The sequence below is a fragment of the Lycium barbarum genome, chromosome 2 (assembly GCF_019175385.1).
Source record: "Lycium barbarum isolate Lr01 chromosome 2, ASM1917538v2, whole genome shotgun sequence".
NCBI lineage: Eukaryota > Viridiplantae > Streptophyta > Magnoliopsida > Solanales > Solanaceae > Lycium > Lycium barbarum.
In genome coordinates, this window is record NC_083338.1 from 118,756,877 (window position 1) to 118,778,803 (window position 21,927).

The 21,927-nt window shown below is 35.9% G+C and overlaps 1 protein-coding gene across 1 annotated transcript; it reads left to right on the forward strand.

Annotated features, from left to right (window-relative positions):
- The first annotated feature begins 6,905 nt into the window (after positions 1 to 6,905).
- LOC132628807 (F-box/FBD/LRR-repeat protein At1g13570-like) lies at positions 6,906 to 9,833 on the forward strand. The gene is made up of 4 exons (XM_060344570.1): positions 6,906 to 7,735; positions 8,189 to 8,252; positions 9,531 to 9,717; positions 9,778 to 9,833. Exons 1-4 carry the CDS (start codon positions 6,906 to 6,908, stop codon positions 9,831 to 9,833), a joined length of 1,137 nt encoding a protein of 378 aa, XP_060200553.1.
- Positions 9,834 to 21,927: the final 12,094 nt, after the last annotated feature.

Consider the following 21,927-nt stretch of genomic DNA (forward strand, 5'->3'; position numbering starts at 1 on the left):
AGAAAATTTCAAAATCTTGCTAACTAATTCAAATGAGAGCAAGACATGAATTTATAACTTTATCAGAAGAGAAGAAAATACGCATTTGTAACGTGTTGAATGAATGGCAGTACCACCATAAGTTGTATCGCTTGGTGTGGATTTTGGATGAGCTATAGGATAACATTAATTGTTCATACTATTTTTATAAAGTTAATTTGGGTGAGATAAATGAAAACATAAGAATGCGTGGGTAGTGATTTGAATCTTACAAGATGGATGTTTTGGTGATTTTTTTGTTTTTTTTGTTTTTTGTTTTCTGTTAATGTGGTTTACATGCTTACCGTAAACAAGGCTGGTAGATTGTGCTGGTTGAGAGGTAGAATTGAAGTCATCTACTTGTGGGAGGTCAGGGATTCAAATCTAAAAAAGAACATGTCGTTACATGCCGGAGGCCACCTAAGTCTATTATAGAGAATTCTGCCTTCATACGTGATAAAATAATCAGTTAATGTTGAAGAGGAACCAAAAATAGACATATTATCAACATAGATTGTGAGAACCAAAATACCAGTAGCAATGTTGGATATAAACATGCTATATATGATCAGAAAAGGATCTCTAAAAGCCAATGTCAAGTAGGCACGTGGTGAGAGGCTTTAACCAAGCCCGAGGAGTCTGCTTAAAATCATAGAGAGAGATCACTTTAGTTTCAAGATAATATCAATAATCAAACTTAACTCTCCTTAAAAATGGAAATGAGAGACTATTTATATGGATTCTATTAGTATTACAAATACACTAAAGACCCTAAAATAGGCCTATAAGAGAGAAGTGTTGGTTCCTGATAAAATAAAACGTAAAAAAATAAAAGAGTCTCTGATAGGGTTTATAATGTATTATTCAGCTTTGTATTTGGATTAGTAGCTCTGTACTTGTGACTTTCAGGTTTTGGGGAGTGATTTCAGATTTAGATATTTTCTATCTATCTATTATTAAGTTTTAAATACCTTTGGGTTGTTTGCCTTTATTTCTGTATTTATTTATGTTATCTTGATTTGTATGCATTTGGGCTTCACCTAACGGTCGGGTTGGGAGCCCTCATGCCACAAATGAGATTTTGGGTTGTGACAAAACCATGCGTGGTTATAGAGTGGATGATTATGATAATAAAATTGCGTATTCTAAACATGTACTCCAGTCTCCATATGGGGAATCATCTTAGCCTCTTTTACCGTAACAGTGGAACCAATGTTAAAGGTCTATGACTTTTAACAAAAAGAAAATAGAAGACTTAACATTTGTACCACAGTATATCTTGAAAATGATTTTAACTTGTGATAGGCCTTCAGCAATCAGTTATAGCAGTTGTACAAGAAACTTTTTAAAGAAAATGTCAAAAGTTAAACAAATAAAGAAAATTCAAAGAACACCATAAAAACTTTCAATTTATAAAATCTCAGATGACCTTCCCGTAATGAGCATAAATATAATGTCTTGTAAAGTACAAATATGTCATTAATCCAAGAGCACTTAGTCCCGAAAGTAGCCAATAAAAGTAATCTAGATGTCCCCTGTTCAAGTTGTCTGAAATCCAACCATCTCTATAACCACCTGTGGTTTTCTCAATAACAAAAAAGATAAGGAAGCTGTAATGATTCCCACGTTGAAATCACCATTAAGATTTAACTAAGAGAAACTACAGAGAAGAACAAAGGAAAATGCAGATAAAAATTCAGATTTCATTCAACATGGTTTTTACAAAGCCTTGTTACGGAATATAAACGAACTAAGGACTACAATAGAAATATTATCATCTAAGGTACTAATATGTAAATAAAAAAGTTCCCAATTAGCCCATACACAATAGATCAAAGCTACTTAGAAAGCTCCCCACACCAAAACTACTAAGATAAAGAGAAAGACATGTGCTTCTGAATTCTCTTAGCACTTGGTCATAGAAGAATTCTCGCAGACCACCATTGTGAATACTTCAGTAATTCCAAATAATAGATATTGCGGAACTAATCACCAGATACTCATGGGAACTGTTGCATTTGGTGTTGACTTAAATTGATCTTTCTATCAAAATTTGGCCTCTCATATTGATTATTTAGGTTTCGTTCTGGTCTTGAACAAGACCTTTCCTGTGGACCATACGGTTAATATCTTTCTTTTCCAAATTTGAAACCGTGATCAGCATTCATTCTAGGCATGTCGTGGTTATGACTCCGGCTTGTCGATCCAGTTGGTAACCCGAACTGGTCATCTTCCACTCGAATTTTTGATTCATACCTATTATGAACATCCGCCCATGTTCTAGTGGGAAATTCCAATATGTTGTCTTTTAATTTTACTGAGGAGCTCAAACTTTTAGGGTTTAATCCCTTGGAAAATGCCTCTGCTGCCCATTCATCAGAGACAGCCAGTCACAACATCCATTCCTTTTGGAACCTTATCACAAACTCGCGTAGCAACTCAACATCGCCCTGAGCAATCTTAAAGATATTTGCTTTCCTTGCTGACAACTTCTTTACTCCAGCATGCATGTGCTTTGATAAAAGCATCTGCAAGCATTTCGAATGAATGAATTGAAAGCTCTAGAAGCAATGACTACCAAGTTATTGCCCCTTTGGACATTGTTTCGCCAAAATTCTTAAGTAAAACAGATTTAATATTGTCCGGCTACATATCATTCCCTTTAACTGCACATGTGTATGCGGTCACATGCCCCTGAGGATCTGTGGTCCCATCATATCTTGGTAGATTCGATATTTTGAACTCTTCGGGATTAATTTAGGCGTTGCGGTTGGTGGGTACAGCAACTACACATATCACTTTGAATCTAGTCCCTTCAGTATTGGTGGGGCTCCTGGAATCTAGTCTATCCGGGAATTGAATGCCTTAAATTCTTTTTGGTTCCGATCCAATCGATTGTTTAATTCTTTCTCATTCTTTTCTAACCGATTGGAAAGGGTCTCCAAGTATTGCATAATGTACGGTGTCGTTTTGTCACCTTGGGTTTCACTGCTTCTTTCTCCGTGCTCAGCATTCCTATTGGGTAAGTTTGTTCCAGCATTATTACTTCCTGCTTGCAAATTAGCAATAGCCTTTTGCTGCTTTTCCAGCAGGTCCAGGATCTTTGCCAACTCTGGATTTGCAGCCACCACTTCTTCTTGGTGTTCATCATTAGGAGTTAAATCATTTCCTATATTCTTAGATCCACAAGGGAAAATCTGGGCTTAATGATTCCTCGCCCTGACTTCTCCTGTTGCCGGATCTCTTTCTTGTTTATTAACGTTGTTCAATACTCCATCAACTTGATTTCTAGTGTTTGTCAATGTAAAAAACTACCTGGTAACAGATATTAAAAAGTGATAAGCAAAGTAATTAGAGCAACAAAACAATATCACTATTATCCTTATCCCCACGGTGGGCGCCAAACTGTTTACCCCTAGAAAAGAGTGCAGTTAAATTTGTTTGTGGTCTAAAGAATCCGTGATTTGATTTGTTATAAACAGTGAATAAAAAGGCTAATAACGACTAGAGAAATCAAATAAGTAAATCAATAAGAAATTATAAAGCAATAATGAAATAATTAAGCCCGGGCCTTGTTGATCCTTGCAGAGAATCCTTTGATCGGTTTTCCTCTGATGGAACAATTATATGCTTCAGCCTTGCAGAATTAATGTTAACCCGGTACAAAAGAATGACCAAGTAAGCTTAAGTGCAAAAGATTGAGTAATATGGATGTATGTAAGTGATTGTTATTCGATAATATTTTTGAGAGGCCTTTAGGCTCCTTTTATAGTACAAATACCTCAGCACTTAAGCCATGATTAAATTCTAACAATGAGTAATAATAGACAATAAATGTTGCTTTAATTCTAAATCTTAACGTTTGCTTCGAATTTGGACCGATCTCGCAACGTTAATCTCCCATTAATTTCTCAGACGGTTCACTCTGGACTTATCCGATAATTCTAATTCCGATCAAACGAAACGACTAAGTGATGTTTCACGTTCAACTGCCACATGTTCCACCATTGTACCATGTATCGAGCTATATTTTGTTATGTATACAAGATGTGTGTCAGATACACTTGAAAAGATGTTTGATGTATAAAAGATTCACATAAAGTTGAGGTGTCTAAAAGTAATTTGGCTACAAGTTAATAGGTAAACAAAGTATTACTATTATTACTGTTACTATTACTACTATTTTTTTTAAGAGATATTTGATCTAGCCCCCTCCACTTTTGGGGCTTTCCTATTACTTAATAATAATTTATTTAACAAAAAAAGAATAAAAATCCATTTACCTACTCCATTTTGTCTATCAAAAATAATACTCTTACATTCATTATTGAATTCAACAAACGCTCTAAATAACATAACAAATTAAAAAGCATACAGGTAACCTTTAATTAAGATTAGATCATTTTAGACATGTGTGTAAATACTCTGGATATAGAATAATTTGATTACGTATAGTAATTATATAAATTTCAGATAATTAAAAATTTACCCTTTTTGCCTTGAAGACAACGATGAAAGAACTTTGTAAAGAAATTTTTCAAAATTTGAAGTCAACCACATACATTATATGATAGATTACTGTAATACGAGTATTTTCATTGAATAAAGTAAACATAGGCCAAAATAATTGAGAAAATTAATTAATTACTAAAATTTAAATTACTTCAAAGAATTAAAATCATCCTCAGACCAAAACAAAGTTCCAGATGCGCCATTTCTCATATTTGAAATCTATAAATAGTAAGCAAGAGGCAAGTCTTTTATCTGCGGTTCTCTATCTGTCTGATTGAAATGACGAGGTAAGTTAGATTTTCCTTTTCTTTTTCTTTTTCAATTTCATTTTTTATAGAATTTATTCAATGTATAGCTGCTTATCTTTGATTTCTTCTCTTTATGGATACTATTTTTGCAAGTCTTGAATGTTGTGTGTAACAAAATTTGTTACGAAGTTGAAATGAATCTGAGTCGATGCCATGCTCTAGTATAGATCTCCTCTCTTTTTTTTTTTCTAGTAAAACCATATACTTCAACTAGTTTCTGAATCTCTTTGATGTATGAGTTTTTGTAATTTATTTTTGTTTGTTTAGTAAAGGTACCTTTATGTTGATTGGTTTAATTTTATTTATGTTAAAAGTTGTAGCGCAAAACTTTTTCTTTCAATCTCTCTCTCTCTTTATCTTAATTTTTCTTTTCTGGACAATGTCAGGTTAGTTTTTGAGAGTTTAAATACAGAATTATGTTTTAGAGACCATTTTTTTTTAATCTTTTAAAAACAATTATGAGGTTTAAGTATGTATACATATGAATATTAAGACATTATATTCAGATCTGAATAATGAATGTGTAAGATTATTAGTTTTCTCAACATCAGATTATTCATAATTTATTTATACTTACATTTTTTAATACATATAAAATTAAGTTGTAAGGCAGTGGTTTGTGGTGATTGAACGGTATAAATGATGGTCATGATATCGTTGGCAGTGGTGATTGTGATGGTGTAAGTGTTGATGGTAGTAGCCAACAATGGTACGTTAATGGTAGTGATGGTTGACATTTGACATATATATTAGTGGTGGTGATGATGGTTGGTAGTCGTCATGGTTGTGATGGTAGAGGTGATTCCTAGTACTGGCTGGTGGTCGTGATTGTGATTGGTGGATGATAGTAGTGACCAATGGTAGTTGTTGACAATGGTATAATAGTTATGAGGATGGAGGTGGTTAGTATGGTTGTGACTGATGATAGTAATTGGTGATATTGGTGTTTGGCGGCGGTAGTGGTGGTGGTGACTGACGATTTGATTGTGCAATGGTGGCTAGTAGTAATTGTGGAGAAAGTACTGGTGCTGAAAAGTCGATTTCACAAGAAATTTCAATTGAATAACCTCGTAATAATATTAAGATTACGTAGAAGATATGAATGATTCAAATCTATCCAAACTCATTAAGTGTTAAATGTTAAAAAATAAATGTTCTTAATGATTTAAGGTCTAAACCATTTCAATTCAAACCTCCATGAAATGAAATATTTAAGATCATAGTCAATTTTTTTTTTTTTTTTGGTAGATAGAAAAGTAATGTTATAGCATATACTTAACCAAAGTCATCACAAAAGACCACGGAGGGGTTATTGCAGCAATAGCTACTTAACATCCTAACGCTATTTACGTGAATATTTCTTATAAAAACAGTTCCAAATATATCTATCCTCATTTCCTTGTAAGCAAATGCGGAAGGTACTTTTAGTCTTTTACTAGTATTACATTCCCAAAAATAATTGTTTCTTTGCTCTTCTTTAAGAAGGGTTTGAATAGGTGTGGAGTTTCATATCTATTTTAACCACCATATACATTCAGGGATTATACATATACAAGTGTTTGAATCCAATATTATTCACTGCCGCAGATTCTCTATTAGTTGCTTACTTTATAGCCCGACAATACATCGACTATAGTCTGGAAAAACCTCTTTGATCTTTTTAAGACAAGAATGAGAGAACATTAAAAAAAATTAAGATATGAAAGCAACCTTATTTCTTAAATGTTTACTTTGACTCTACAAAGTGTTTATTCGTAGCTTGTTCCACTATATGAATCTTACTTCAAATTTTCATTGAATTATAATTTTTACCCTAATTCTTAAATGTTTAATTTGACTCTATAAAGTGTTTATTCATAGTTCGTTTCACTTTGTGAATCTTAAGATTTTCATTAAATTATAATTTTTACCCTACTAGCTTTTTGATAACTTTGAGTTGAAAAGAATACTCAATAAAGAGTCATTATTCTTGATTGTTCACTATTATGTACTAAAGCTTTGACTTGTTTTGTAATCAGATTAAGGAAGAACTGCGGCAGAGCAAACAATTATATTGCACAAAACTATATGAATTATTACTATGAAGGTCGAGGTATAGATAGAATATCCGAGTTACCACGACACCTCACAGATGATATATTAAATCATATGAGCATCAAAGAAATTGCAAGGATGAGCGTGTTGTCACGAAAATGGAACGGCATATGGTCTACACATCCAACTATCGTGCTAGATCACCGGTTCCACGAGGAAATATATTACCGAAATCGATCATCATCCTTAGACTTTTTTTACTTCAAAAATATTGTCAACAAAATCATCTTGCAACATAGCGGCCCAATTGTCAAGTTTGTCCTTGATATATCAGGTATTGGATCAGATGACGGGGACATCAATAGTTGGCTACGATACGTCTCTAATAGAGGTGTTAAGGAACTTAAAATCGAAAATTCAGTCCAATCCACATATACTTTGCCATATTTCTTATTCAATTCTAAAGAACTGAGTCATTTGGACATCACCAATTGTGCCTTCAAGATGCCCCTTGCCTCTAAATCATTTCAGAATCTTGTGAGGCTTGATCTAAAGCAAATCTGTTTTGATCCAAATTTGGTGTATATTGTCCTTGTGGCTCCACTGCTCTTGACCATGTTGCTTACAGATTGTAACGGTCTCCAGTACCTTAATATCTCCGCATCGCGGCTACTTGGCTTGCACATTGTTGATAGTCATTATGTTGATTTGAACATCCTCAAAGCCTATACTGAGCTGAAAGAGTTGACTATTGTGTCATTCGACAAAATCCAGCACTATGAATTTTTGAGAAGGTTTACATTGACTGAGATTATTTGTTCATTTCCTAAAGTTAAACAGTTTTGCTTCAACAATTCTTCAAGGTAAGTTGCATGCAAATTTATTATTTTATTCTATTTCATATATGGTTCTTCGTTAATATGAGTCAGAGAGATATGGATATATCCATTTCATGTCGAGATATAGATTACTTATTTGTACGTCGGCTCTTCTGATAAGTCTAATTACCATGCTGGATTTTTTTTTTTCTTATGAATATCAACTAAGTATCATAAGTAAATTGCTCCTGATTGTTCGATCATTTGATACTCAAAGTCATTCTTTGATAATTGATCACTATGAGTCAGACTCAATAGAATTTGATCAATCCTATTATCTGTCATTTTATAGCTATATTGAAATGTTAAAAGTCTCTCTCTCATTCTTTTACTTCTTTTCTTTTATAGTTTGTAGTTCCACATGTTTTTCCAAAGAGGTTGGTGTTTCCTCTAGAAATTTGTTGGAACTCAACTTAGGATTATGCTTTGCTGATAAAGGTCAGATTTCAGCAGTCATTTGCTTACTCAAAGTGCTCTCCAATTGCATGCACTTGAAATCGAGGTAATTATCTAAGAGCTGAACATAAATTTTTATAATTGATGCCTCTTTGAAACAATGATGGTCCCTTGTTATACATTTAGCACCTATAAATTGTTTACTAGAAAACTTAAAAAGCATAAGTTATCTAGCAGGTTGAAGTTACATTATTCTTTTTTGCAAGTCGTACATGAGAATCCTGCAAATCTTATTATAAATCTTGAGATATGTTTCCTTTTGTGTTTTTCTCTTATTGTACTTAAAAATGAATGATCCCTCAATGGGAAAAGCTTTGCACTACATAACCTATTTATAATATAGAGAATTTGGAGCAAAATAAGTAAATGACATGCATGCCTTGATCATGACAGTACTGTCATCAAAAGTAATTATGGTGGAAATAGTTATTGGCTTATCAACCAAGAAATCCTTACTAAGCTATTAACTGGTTTTGTTTAATAAATCATACACCCAATTTCATTTTATGTGAATCAGCAATTGACTGAGTACAGACATTAGCCATTTGATTGGAGGGATTAAATGAGCTTATTCCAGTATAAAATTTGGGACTAGATCTATCATATTTTGATTAAGGATGTTAGCTAAAATCATGATAAATTTTATACCATATAAAAGGTTAGATAGATAATTCTAGTTATAATGCAAGGATTATAATAATCCCTATTAATAACAGGATAACCTGGTTTTGAACCAAAAGATAAAAAAAAATTTGTGAAAATTGTGGTGTTAAACATATCATGATATTTGTATTGCTATAAAATCATGTCATAAACGATAAATAGAAAATTTATAGTTAAATTATTTTTGAATATAGAAATATGTAATTTCTTAATGGATTTGAAAAAAAAAATGTTACATGAAACGCAACAGAGAGGGTAATATACCTTTTGACTTTCAACAGATTGTGTACTTAATATATGGCCACTTCAACGCAGTTTATTTACCATACAAAGGTAGCATTGCATGTATCTTTAGATAAATTGCGATTGAACACGTTTTTTTTTTTTTTTTTTGCATGAATTTAATTTTTATATACTGATAATATAATATATATGTATATGTATATGTATATGTATATGTATATGTATATACAACTTATTAAATAGTTGTGTGCAATATTTATATTTTAGGTGAACTGAATTTGTAGAAATATCTTTTATATCGTCGTATCGTCAGCATTTTAAGGTTTCATAGCATTTTCCATGCATCCTTTCCCTTCCTATGCTACTAATTCCTTTATTTGCATCACCTGAATTTCTCATATATGTGGTATATATACAGCAAGAAATCCCAAATCATGTTGAGCAAATCGAGATGGACGCAGTTACAGAGTATCTGACAACATCTGACTATATAGAAAAAGATCTTATCGCACTTCGAAAGATAAAGTTGGAAGGTTCTGTGAACATCACCCATGAACTATCTTTTCATGAAGCTTATGCTAGCTTACTGTCCTTCACTTGTAGAGGTGATCGTTACGCCTATGGAGTTAATTGAACTAGATGAATATTTTACTTCTACTTAACAGTGATGAAGTTCCCCCAAGCTTCACCAAATGTCACTGTAGATCTTGATCAAGAATAGCTAACATTTCTATTCTAGCAGCAAAATTATCATCTTATTAATTCTTTTGCCGATGGCCTTATTTCTTGTGACATTTTGTCAATCCGGTCAAGTATACTGTTCTAAATACTTCTGTTTCTCCTTAATCTGATTGTCAGGATATCGTCTGCAACATTATTAAATCAAGGTTTTTTTTTTCTTCCATTAAATGTCTTATTTCTCTTTAAACGTCTCCTTTTGGCAAGTATATATACTGCTAGTCGGTAGACACTTGCCCACATAGGATGTTTACGTCAAATCAATGCAATTTATTATGGTTAATTGATTTAATAAAGTGGATATAAACATTAATCAAACATGGTTATACGATAGTTGTATACATTCAAACACATGTTATGTATCTATTGATATGGTATGAACACTCGGTGCGGGTAGGTTTTAAACCTGCTAGTTCTTCAATTCCAACCCTTTGTTACTTTTTAATCTTGTAATTAAGTGAGAAATCTTATGTTCATGGTAATTGTGTCACAATTATTGTTCCTTCTAACCTAGCAAAACAAGAAGAGCGGTAGGAACCTTTGGTAGTCAACACTTGGATCGTCGAACCCGTATAAAAAGATTGCCATGCGGTTACTTTTTATTTATCTCAATTGTAAATATCTTGAGAAGAATTTCGCTTCCTACCGTGATGAATGCTTGCCCCCTTTAATAAGGTTAGAAACCATCCCAACTTGAGGAAACTAAAACTAATTGAATAACGATTTCAAAAGGATTAATCATTGGCGTAAATACTTGTTTAGCATGTGCAACTTAGTTTCTAGCACAATCATTAACATGCTCGACTTGGAGTTTTGATAAAAATGTCGACTCACTAATCAAATGCTTTGTATATACCTCCTCGATCTGTCCTTTGGTGATGTTTGAGAATTACAACAGATTAAATGTCAGATGTTAAGTTTCTTAGTTGGTTGATCAAAAGTCGTCTTGAATCTAAATTACACCTTTTTCCTGACTTGACTCTGTATGCATTAGTCCTTATAAGCTAGCATGTATTAGAAGTATATTTTTAATAAACAAGAGCAATATCATAACATATTAATAATACTTTATATGCATCAGTACAGGGAAAAGGATCGGCCTAGCTGCTAGAACTGTTCTGGGACTATTACAAACATCTGAATTAAACTTTGACCGCTTAAGCCTAACAAAAAGAGTTTCCATTCTGTCTGCTTCCATCTTTTCAGATACAAAAAGGTGGAGCCATTGCAGTAAAATCCTCCTTAGATAGCTAGTCTGCCATCTAGTTTGGGGGGATTGGGGGGGGGGGGGGGGGGGGGGGGTTGGTGTGTTGGAAATCTGGGAGAGCAAGACATCACAAATAATACTCAAAACTCACTAGAAGAGAAATGGAGGAAAGATGATTTTCTATTCAACTTGACTTATTCCAAATGGCTAGATTACATGACTATTTATAGGTGAATTCATTCATGTATCTAGCCTAGCATACATGTATCATTATTAATAATTTCACACTTCACATCCTCCAAGTACATGGATAAGAACTCACTAGACTAATCTAGAATATTCCACCAATTCATGTATCTCTTAATACATTAATCTACTAGTTCATGAACTAAATTAAATATAATGCGAACAAATTAAATTATGTGAACCAGTTAGTTTTTTCAACACCCCCCCCCCCCCCCCCCCTAAAACTTGATTTAGTACTCCAAGATCCATCCACAACTTCTGAAAAATATCAATCTTCGACGACTTGGTAAAAATATCCACAACTTGGTCTTGAGATTTCACAAACTCAAGCTCTACCTCCTTCTTCGATATGCAATCTCTAATGAAATGATACTTAGTATCAATATGTTTTCTCCTTTCATCAAAACGCCGGGTTCTTGGCCAATGCAATGGTTGATTTGTTATCAACACAAATCTTAGTTGCATCTTCTTGTGGTTGGTGAAGTTTTTCCAACAAGCTCCTTAGCCAAATTGCATGACAAACACAAGAAGAAGCTGCTACATACTCCGTTTCACATGTTGACAAAGTCACAATTGGTTGCTTCTTAGAATTCCATATAAATGCAGAATTTCCAAAAAGAAAAACAAACCCGATAGTACTTTTCTTGTCATCAACATCACCAGCCCAATCACTATCACAATAGCCAACAAGATTGAAGTCTTTGGAAGATGAATAAAAAAATTCATAATCAAGTGTACCTCTGATGTATTGGAGTATTCTTTTGGCTACTTTCAAATGAGAAGCTGTTGGAGTTTCCATAAAGCGACTGACAATTCCAACAGCAAACAGAATATAGGGTCTCGTACAAGTTAAATACCTTAAGCTTCCAGCAGGACTCTTGAAATATGTGTGTCACGCCCCGAACCTGGGCCTGGACGTAACACGGAGCCCGGTGCCTGACTGCATGTGACCGAGCGAACCAACTGGCTGACTGAATCAACATGTGATATCAAAACATAACTGAATGTGGAAACAATTAAACACATGTTGATATACTAAAGGTCTGACTGAAATCATAATGCGGAAATACTTAGACAATCTGAAATATATCTGAAAGTAGCAACATGGCTAAACCAAAACAACTGAACGACTGAGTATAACTATCTACAAGGTTAACATAACAAATATCTGACTGTCTGAACTGTGTCTATGAAGCCTCTAAGAGTACTGAATAATAAAACTGTCTATAAACTGAATTAACCAGATAATTGACAACGCCCCGAACGAATTTGGGGCTCACCAGTAGCTGATACGTGCACTCCTAAATAGCTGAGTCATCAACCTGTACCCCCAAGCAATAAAAAGGGACATCAGCACATTTGAATTGTACTGGTATGTAAAGCAACTGAAGCAATAAAATACTGAAACTGAAACTGATAACTGTAACTGTAATAGCAAGGAAGTAGAGATATGAATACTCCCTGCACTGTATCTGAATCATATGTATTATCTGTGTTTGTATATATGGGGCCTCGGCCCAATAATAAATGCAAGCTATGGCCTCGGCCTAGTAGTGCGTCAGTCAATGGCCTCGGCCATGTATACGTATACACAAGACTGTGCTGTGCCCTCGGGCAAAATCACATATGTATAATTATGGTTAATTAATAAGGACTGAGACCATAACAACAATGAACAATGCTGAACTGAAATAGACATGCTAGACTGAATTGAAAACACTGACTGTTTCTGAGCATACTGAATTTCTAGACTGAGACTCATGTGGTAACAATACATAAGTCTATAAAGATTACGTGCTGAGTTCATGATATTCAAATTGATAACCATGAACGAATTCTGTAACTGCAAACCTAGAAGATAACAGTTTTACAACATATCACAAAACTAGGGCTAAACTCTACTTTGAGTCAAATTACTGACAAGTATGAAGAATGAGGCGTAGGGAGAATCATGAACATTCCCTAACGTATATAGTTAGCCTCACATACCTTAATTCCAGCCTTTGAGCGTAATACAATGTTCGTCACCCCTTTCAACTTTGATCTATATCAATACAAGCCAAAGGGATTCTATATTAGCAATAATATTCATGCTTTGGTCATCTAAGCATTTTATCAAACACATAGTGGGCATAAAGCTCCACAATCTCCATTAATGGTGTTTCTTCACCCAATTCCCTGTCTATTACTTCTAGGTGATTCTACAATCTCAATTAGATGTAATTAACATCATTCTCCATCACCCATATCATTATAACAATCTCAAGTTAACAATTCAAAACCCTACTATAGTTCGTGTAATTCTCTTTACTAAACCCATTTACTATTCTCCCAAGAACTCATCAATTCACTATTATGAATGATTAGAGTGTAGAAACATTACCTTTTTGACGTTCAATCCTCTTGAATTCAAGTTCTAGGGTTTCCACGCCCAACAATAATGTTCCACTCACAAATCTATTGATTAGAAGGGTTTACTCAAGTTAGAAAGAGATTAGGGACTTGAATTCAACCTAGAATCATGATAATACTTACCTTGTATGGTTCTTGAGGCTTGAGACTTGTTCTTATTGACTTTAGGGTAATTTTTTCGTGAATGGGGTGCTGGGGAAATAAACCCCAAACCTTAGATATAACTAAAAACGCGTAACCCGACTTTTGGACCCGAATCTTACCCGATTCGCGATGGGTCCGCGATGCGGGACCATCGCGCAATGTTCTGCAGCTCAATACTCAGACTTGCGCGATCGTCCCGCGATGCGAAGCCATCGCACGCGCCCCCACGCGCCTGAAAGAGCAACGGGTGTCGGTTCTGCACAGCGTTCGGTGAAATGGACATAACTTCTTGTACACAGCTCTGTTTGGGCTCCACAATATACCGTTGGAAAGCTATTTCACAGGGCTACAACTTTCATGTTTTAAGTGTCCTCAAATTCCCAGCGGATTTGCACCAAATTTGACTGGAAGACAGACGTATCGAAAATTTGGCCGATTCTATCGAATTTTAAGTGTCTTACTATTAGCCATATTGAGACGATCATATCTCCTTGCTCCGATCTCTGATTGGCTCGGTCCTTATATCGTTAGAAAGGTATTTCTACATAATACAACTTTCATTAAGGGTACTTTCCAAATTCTCAACTAATCAAGGAGTTATCACTGCCCGAAGTAGGCCTATCAACCATTTTCGCAAAACGTTCAAATCTTTAGTTTTTCCACTAAAACTCTAATGATATGAGTCTAAACTTAGTTCCAAGATACGGGGTATTACATTATCTCCCCCTTGGGATCATTCGTCCTCGAATGATGGTCTTGGTTATAATCGCGATTAAATCTGAGACTCTACGGATGTTTTGCTGCGTTTATTCTGTAACTAAGATACCTAAAACTAACTGACTGAGCCACTTGATCACTGAACTGACTGAATGAATATATGATTACTGAACTAAATGTCTACTGAACTGTCTGAATACTGAAAACATGGGGATTATACTATAAGGATCTAAATGAAAAGGTTAGTTACCTTCAGTATTTTCTGCTTGCTCTTCAAAGAGATGGGGATATCTAGACTTCATGTCCTATTCGGCCTCCCACGTAGCCACTTCAACTTTTTGATTTATCCATAGTACTTTCATTGAAGCAATCTCTTTAGTTCTCAACTTACGGAATTGACGATCAAGAATAGCCACTGGGATCTCTTCATAGGATAGGCTATCTTTAACCCCTAGGATTTCAGAAGGAACAACTAGAGACGGGTCTCCCATGAACTTCTTCATCATAGATACATGAAATACTGGGTGTACAGCAGCCAAATGTTGTGGCAATTCTAACTCATAAGCCACTTGCCCGATCCTTTGCAGGATTCTATATGGCCCAATATAGCGGGGGCTAAGCTTCCCCTTCTTCCCAAATCTCATAATGCCTTTCATAGGCGAAACTTTCAGGAACACCCAATCATCAACTTGGAACTCCAAGTCTCTGCGCCGCATGTCCGAATAGGACTTTTGGCGACTCTGAGCCGTCTTCAAACGCTCTTGAATCAACTTGACTTTCTCCATAGCCTGATAGACCAAATTTGGTCCTAACAACTCTGCTTCCCCAACTTTAAACTAATCAATCGGTGATCTACACCTTCACTCAAAAAGGGTTTCAAACGTTACCACCCTAATTACCTTGAAATCAAGGACACAAGCTTACTGAACTGAATGAATACAAGATTACTAAACTGCTGAGATACTAAACTGAATGTCTATTGAACTGACTGAAGACTTAGCTGACTGAATACTGAGCTAACTGAATACTGGATTAACTGAATACTGAGCTGACTGAATACTGGACTGGCATGAATACGTGAGTATTGGACTGATATCCGAGTACTAAGCTGACATAAATATCTGAGTATTGAACTAACCTGAATATTATAACATGAGATCTGAATAGCGTATCTGTCTGACCATTTGTCTGAGGATGAAAAGCTGTGCTAAGGTTCACCTTGGTACCCAATCCTTTTTGAAAGGATTTTCAGAAGTTCGCTGTTAACTGAACACCATAATCTGAAATAATAGACACTACGGTCCCATATAATCTGGCAATTTCATTAACATATGACTTGGCATACTCTTCTGTTCAATCTGTGGTCTTAACTGGCAAGAAGTGCGCTGACTTCGTAAGTCTATCCACAATTACCCAAATTAAATCATGCCTCCTAGCTGAACGAGGTAGACCTAGAATGGTGAGATTCTGACATAATTAGCTCTCTGAGTCCATCTACATCTGGAACGCATAATCTGCCTCGGTATCTCAAGGTACCATTATCTTCCCCTTGTTCAAAAGCTAAGGCTTTATGTTCGTGAATCCCCTCTTTCATCTGTAACAAGTAGGAATCACCAAATTGCTTCTCTCTAACTTTAACGACTAAGCAGGAATGCCATGTTCTGGGCAATAACTCCACCCGCTTCGGAGTCTGAAAGTCAAATTCCTAGTTTAGATAAGCGGTGAATTTCTTTCACCATAGTTCTCTTGTCTGCCTAAATCGTGAGTTGTACTTCCCATACTTGATTTTTTTCTGAGATACTTTCTAAAATACTCATAGTACTGTTGTGCGCTAAGTATTTGACTAGCACCTTAAAGATTAGAGTCTCGTGCAATGGCACTACCCTTGTGACACATAACTGGGCATGATCTTGTAGCTTTTCTGTGATCGCCTAATCGATAATAATTGAACTTGACACGATTCGTTCGACGATCATTCTACTCATTTCGGGTTTCCTCTAAGTTGAGGCATATTCCTTATGGAGACTATCTCATTATGCCAACTTAACTGAACTAAGGTTCTTCATATCTCGTACTAACCCTTCGGGTCTTCAATTATATCATGGACTTACAGGCGATTTATGCATCTCCCCCTTAGACCAAGGCTAACATCTTATACTTACAAATTCTTCTCTTTTGATGGGATCCAATTAACGCTCATTATCTTCTGTAATTCCTTTTTACTCTACAACACTGACGACTTTTTTTTTCCGACTCACTTCTGAGCAATTTCTCATGGGGAAAAACTAAATTTACTTACATGAACGGGTTGCTACTGTATTCATAACTGGCATACTCCATCTTAATGACTTAACTCTGCTCACATTGTAAATCTTAGGACAACCCTTTTTGTGACAACTCTTAAAGGTTATTCTTCTGTAGTTTGCTGTCTCACGGCTTAGCTGATTTCTTCTTCCACTAATCATTCTAATTCGAACATAACTTAATCCCTTGGTTTCTAACACACATTCGGATGTATCCGAACTGTCACCCACTTAAGATGCTCATCTAACTAAGGAAATCAAATCACACTTCTACTAGTTCTGCTGAAATTGCTAATGCATTGTATCTACTCAAAACTTACTTACTATTTTTCTGTTAATCACCTGCTAGTTTCATATTTTCTTATTCTGCTCTAAATAACCTATGTTATTTCTAACTCTCCCTCATCATCTGACGCTATTCTATGGTCGTATACTATCTTTTCTTAACTATGGATCACACTTAAGAAACTTTCATCTATCTTATATGAAAGATTGGAACAACTAAACCCAAACTTTATATACACTTCAAAGTCATATCAGATTATACACATTTGGAATAAACACTTACTCACATAGCTTAAGAGAGAACTGTCACATCTCCTTATCTCATAATAATAATTACTTCTTATCGTAACTTACAACCATCGTACTCTCTAACTCTGATCTAACTAACTTAAACAAACTAAAATCATTCCCGAAAATTTTATATCGTCTGCTCATGGTTATTATTTCATACATACCTCTTTTCTTAATAGGCATAGTTCGTACGAAAATTTCATCTGTGGTGATAACTGGGGATGCCTTTTTATCCTGACGACCTGCTGAAGCTTCTAAGCAGTCTTCACTTAGAACTGAAATACCAGGCTTAGCTGTATTATAACCTAACTGGGCTTGAGAATTAAGAGGAGCTACTAAAACACACATCAAGGCGCAAACGATACACCCTTTGGTGTCTCCTCTAACACTTGTTGCACATGAAATTCTGAAAACTTCTATGGCTCACACTGGTATGTCACTGAGAGGCGTGCTCTTAAAATCTGCTTATAGTTGAACTGACCCTTTTTTATCATATCTAGACCTCGAGACTAGTGCAATAGCAGTAGATGGAGCGGGTCCTGATGAGCAACTGTAGAATACTGTCTGCCTCCACCTTCCTGAGATCCTCCATGATTTACGTTTCCTGCAGACTGAGCTCATTTTCTAATTTCTTTTCTAATTTCTCTGTTATCCTCTTCCTGCTGTCTCTCATTCTCTGTTCTCAAGGACATCATTATCATTCAACTTACCATTCATTCTACTACACCCTTTCTCGGGCAACTTACATTGTATTCCACTTTCAATAGCACTTGAAGTCTCATTCATTACCAGTAAGTACTGCACAATTGTACCCCCTATGGGTGAACATCCTTACTTGGACCTTGAATTATCTGTTCGTCACCTGCGCATTCGAAACGTACGTAATCGATATGAAGAGAAGTTACATATTGCTCTAAGCTTCATGGCACGATCTAGAGTAGAAAGAAATGAGACAAATCCTGAATGTCTTGGTGGTCAACTGTTTATATGTGTGGGGCCCTCACACATATAAAAGAGACCCCACTGGACACGGCTTCATAGACTCCCTAAGACACTCGAACCTCGGGCTCTGATACCAAGCTTTGTCACGCCCCGAACCTGGGCCTGGACGTAACACGGCACCCGGTGCCTAACTGCATGTGACCGAGCGAACCAACTGGCTGACTGAATCAACATGTGATATCGAAACATAACTGAATGTGGAAACAATTAAACACATGCTGATATACTAAAGGTCTGACTGAAATCATAATGCGGAAATACTTAGACAATCTGAAATATATCTGAAAGTAGCCAACATGGCTAAACCAAAACAACTGAACGACTGAGTATAACTATCTACAAGGCTAACATAACAAATATCTGACTGTCTGAACTGTATCTATGAAGCCTCTAAGAGTACTGAATAATAAAACTGTCTATAAACTGAATTAACCAGATAGCTGACAACGCCCCGAAGGAATTTGGGGCTCACCAGTAGCTGATACGTGCACTCCTAAATAGCTGAGTCGTCAACCTGTACCCCCAAGCAATAAAAAGGGACATCAGCACATTTGAATTGTACTGGTATGTAAAGCAACTGAAGCAATAAAATACTGAAACTGAAACTGATAACTGTAACTGTAATAGCAAGGAAGTAGAGATATGAATACTCCCTGCACTGTATTTGAATCATATGTATTATCTGTGTTTGTATATGTGGGGCCTCGGCCCAATAATAAAAGCACGCTATGGCCTCGGCCTAGTAGTGCGTCAGTCAATGGCCTCGGCCATGTATACGTATACACAAGACTGTGCTGTGCCCTCGGGCAAAATCACATATGTATAATTATGGTTAATTAATAAGGACTGAGACCATAACAACAATGAACAATGCTGAACTGAAATAGACATGCTAGACTGAATTGAAAACACTGACTGTTTCTGAGCATACTGAATTTCTAGACTGAGACTCATGTGGTAACAATACATAAGTCTATAAAGATTACGTGCTGAGTTCATGATATTCAAATTGATAACCATGAACGAATTCTGTAACTGCAAACCTAGAAGATAACAGTTTTACAACATATCACAAAACTAGGGCTAAACTCTACTTTGAGTCAAATTACTGACAAGTATGAAGAATGAAGCGTAGGGAGAATCATGAACATTCCCTAACGTAGATAGTTAGCCTCACATACCTTAATTCCAGCCTTTGAGCGTAATACAATGTTCGTCACCCCTTTCAACTTTGATCTATATCAATACAAGCCAAAGGGATTCTATATTAGCAATAATATTCATGCTTTGGTCATCTAAGAATTTTATCAAACACTTAGTGGGCATAAAGCTCCACAATCTCCATTAATGGTGTTTCTTCACCCAATTCCCAGTATATTACTTCTAGGTGATTCTACAATCTCAATTAGATGTAATTAACATCATTCTCCATCACCCATATCATTATAACAATCTCAAGTCAACAATTCAAAACCCTACTATAGTTCGTGTAATTCTCTTTACTAAACCCATTTACTATTCTCCCAAGAACTCATCAATTCACTATTATGAATGATTAGATTATAGAAACATTACCGTTTTGACGTTCAATCCTCTTGAATTCAAGTTCTAGGGTTTCCACGCCCAACAATAATGTTCCACTCACAAATCTATTGATTAGAAGGGTTTACTCAAGTTAGAAAGAGATTAGGGACTTGAATTCAACCTAGAATCATAATAATACTTACCTTGTATGGTTCTTGAGGCTTGAGACTTGTTCTTATTGACTTTAGGGTAATTGTTTCGTGAATGGGGTGCTGGGGAAATAAACCCCAAACCTTAGATATAACTAAACACGCGTAACCCGACATTTGGACCCGAATCTTACCCGATTCGCGATGGGTCCGCGATGCGAGACCATCGCGCAATATTCTGCAGCTCAATACTCAGACTTGTACGATCGGCCCGCGATGCGAAGCCGTTTCACGCGCCCCCACGCGCCTGAAAGAGCGACAGGTGTCGGTTCTGCACAGTGTTCGGTGAAATGGACATAACTTCTTGTACACAGCTCTGTTCGGGCTCCACAATATACCGTTGGAAAGCTATTTCACAGGGCTACAACTTTCATGTTTTAAGTGTCCTCAAATGCCCAACGGATTTGCACCAAATTTGACTGGAAGACAGACGTATCGAACATTTGGCCGATTCTATCGAATTTTAAGTGTCTTACTATTAGCCATATTGAGACGATCATATCTCCTTGCTCCGATCTTTGATTGGCTTGGTCCTTATATCGTTAGAAAGGTATTTCTACATAATACAACTTTCATTAAGGGTACTTTCCAAATTCTCAACTAATCAAGGAGTTATCACTGCCCGAAGTAGGCCTATCAACCATTTTCGCAAAACGTTCAAATCTTCAGTTTTTCCACTAAAACTCTAATGATATGAGTCTAAACTTAGTTCCAAGATACGGGGTGTTACAATGTGTGATTGATATTTTCTCCATCTTCACGCTTGGACAATTTACTCCACAATCCACGGGGGTGCAGTCTAACAGGCTTGCAATTCTCCATCTCAAATTTCTTGAGAATCTCCTTTGCATATTCTCCTTGAGAAATAAAGATTCCATCATTCTTTTGCTCCACTTTAATGCCAAGATAGTACGACATTAGGCCAATGTCCGTCATCTCAAATTCTCTTGTCATTGATTTCTTGAATTCTTCAAACATCTTTGGATTATTTCCTGTCAAGATCAAACCATCCACATACAAACAAACAAGTAACGTGTCACCATCTTCATTAATTTTTACATAAAGTGCATGCTCATGTGGACACTTTGAAAAACCATTTGCTTGGAAGTATTTGTCAATTCTACAATTCCAAGCCCGTGGAGCCTGTTTCAAGCCATAAAGAGCCTTCTTCGATTTCAGCACTTTATCTTCATCTCCTTCAACCTTATAGCCCAAAGGTTGATCAATGTATACTTCTTCCTCCAAAATCCCATTCAAGAAAGCTGACTTCACATCCATTTGATGGATTTTCCATTGGTTCTTAGCTGCCAAAGAAATAATCAAGCAGATTGTTTCCAAAGGAGCAACTGGTGCAAACACCTCATCATAATCAATACCGGCCTTTTGCTTGTACCCCTTTGCTACCAATCTTGCTTTGTACCTCTCTACTTCTCCTTTGGAATTTTTCTTTAGCTTGTAAACCCATTTGACTACAATGGTACTTTTTCCTTTTGGAAGTTTTGCCAACTCCCAAGTGTCTTTCTTCTTGATTGCCCTAATTTCTTCATCCATCGGATCTCTCCATTTTGGATTACTGGTAGCATCTTCATAACTTACAGGCTCGATGTCCACCAATAAACAAAAGTGAGTTAAATCACTTAATTTATGTTACTTCTTCCGCTGGGCCTACAAGTCTCGAAGACTTCTAGACTTTCGAGGTACACTTCTTGAACTTGATTCCCCAACTTCTTGAACTTG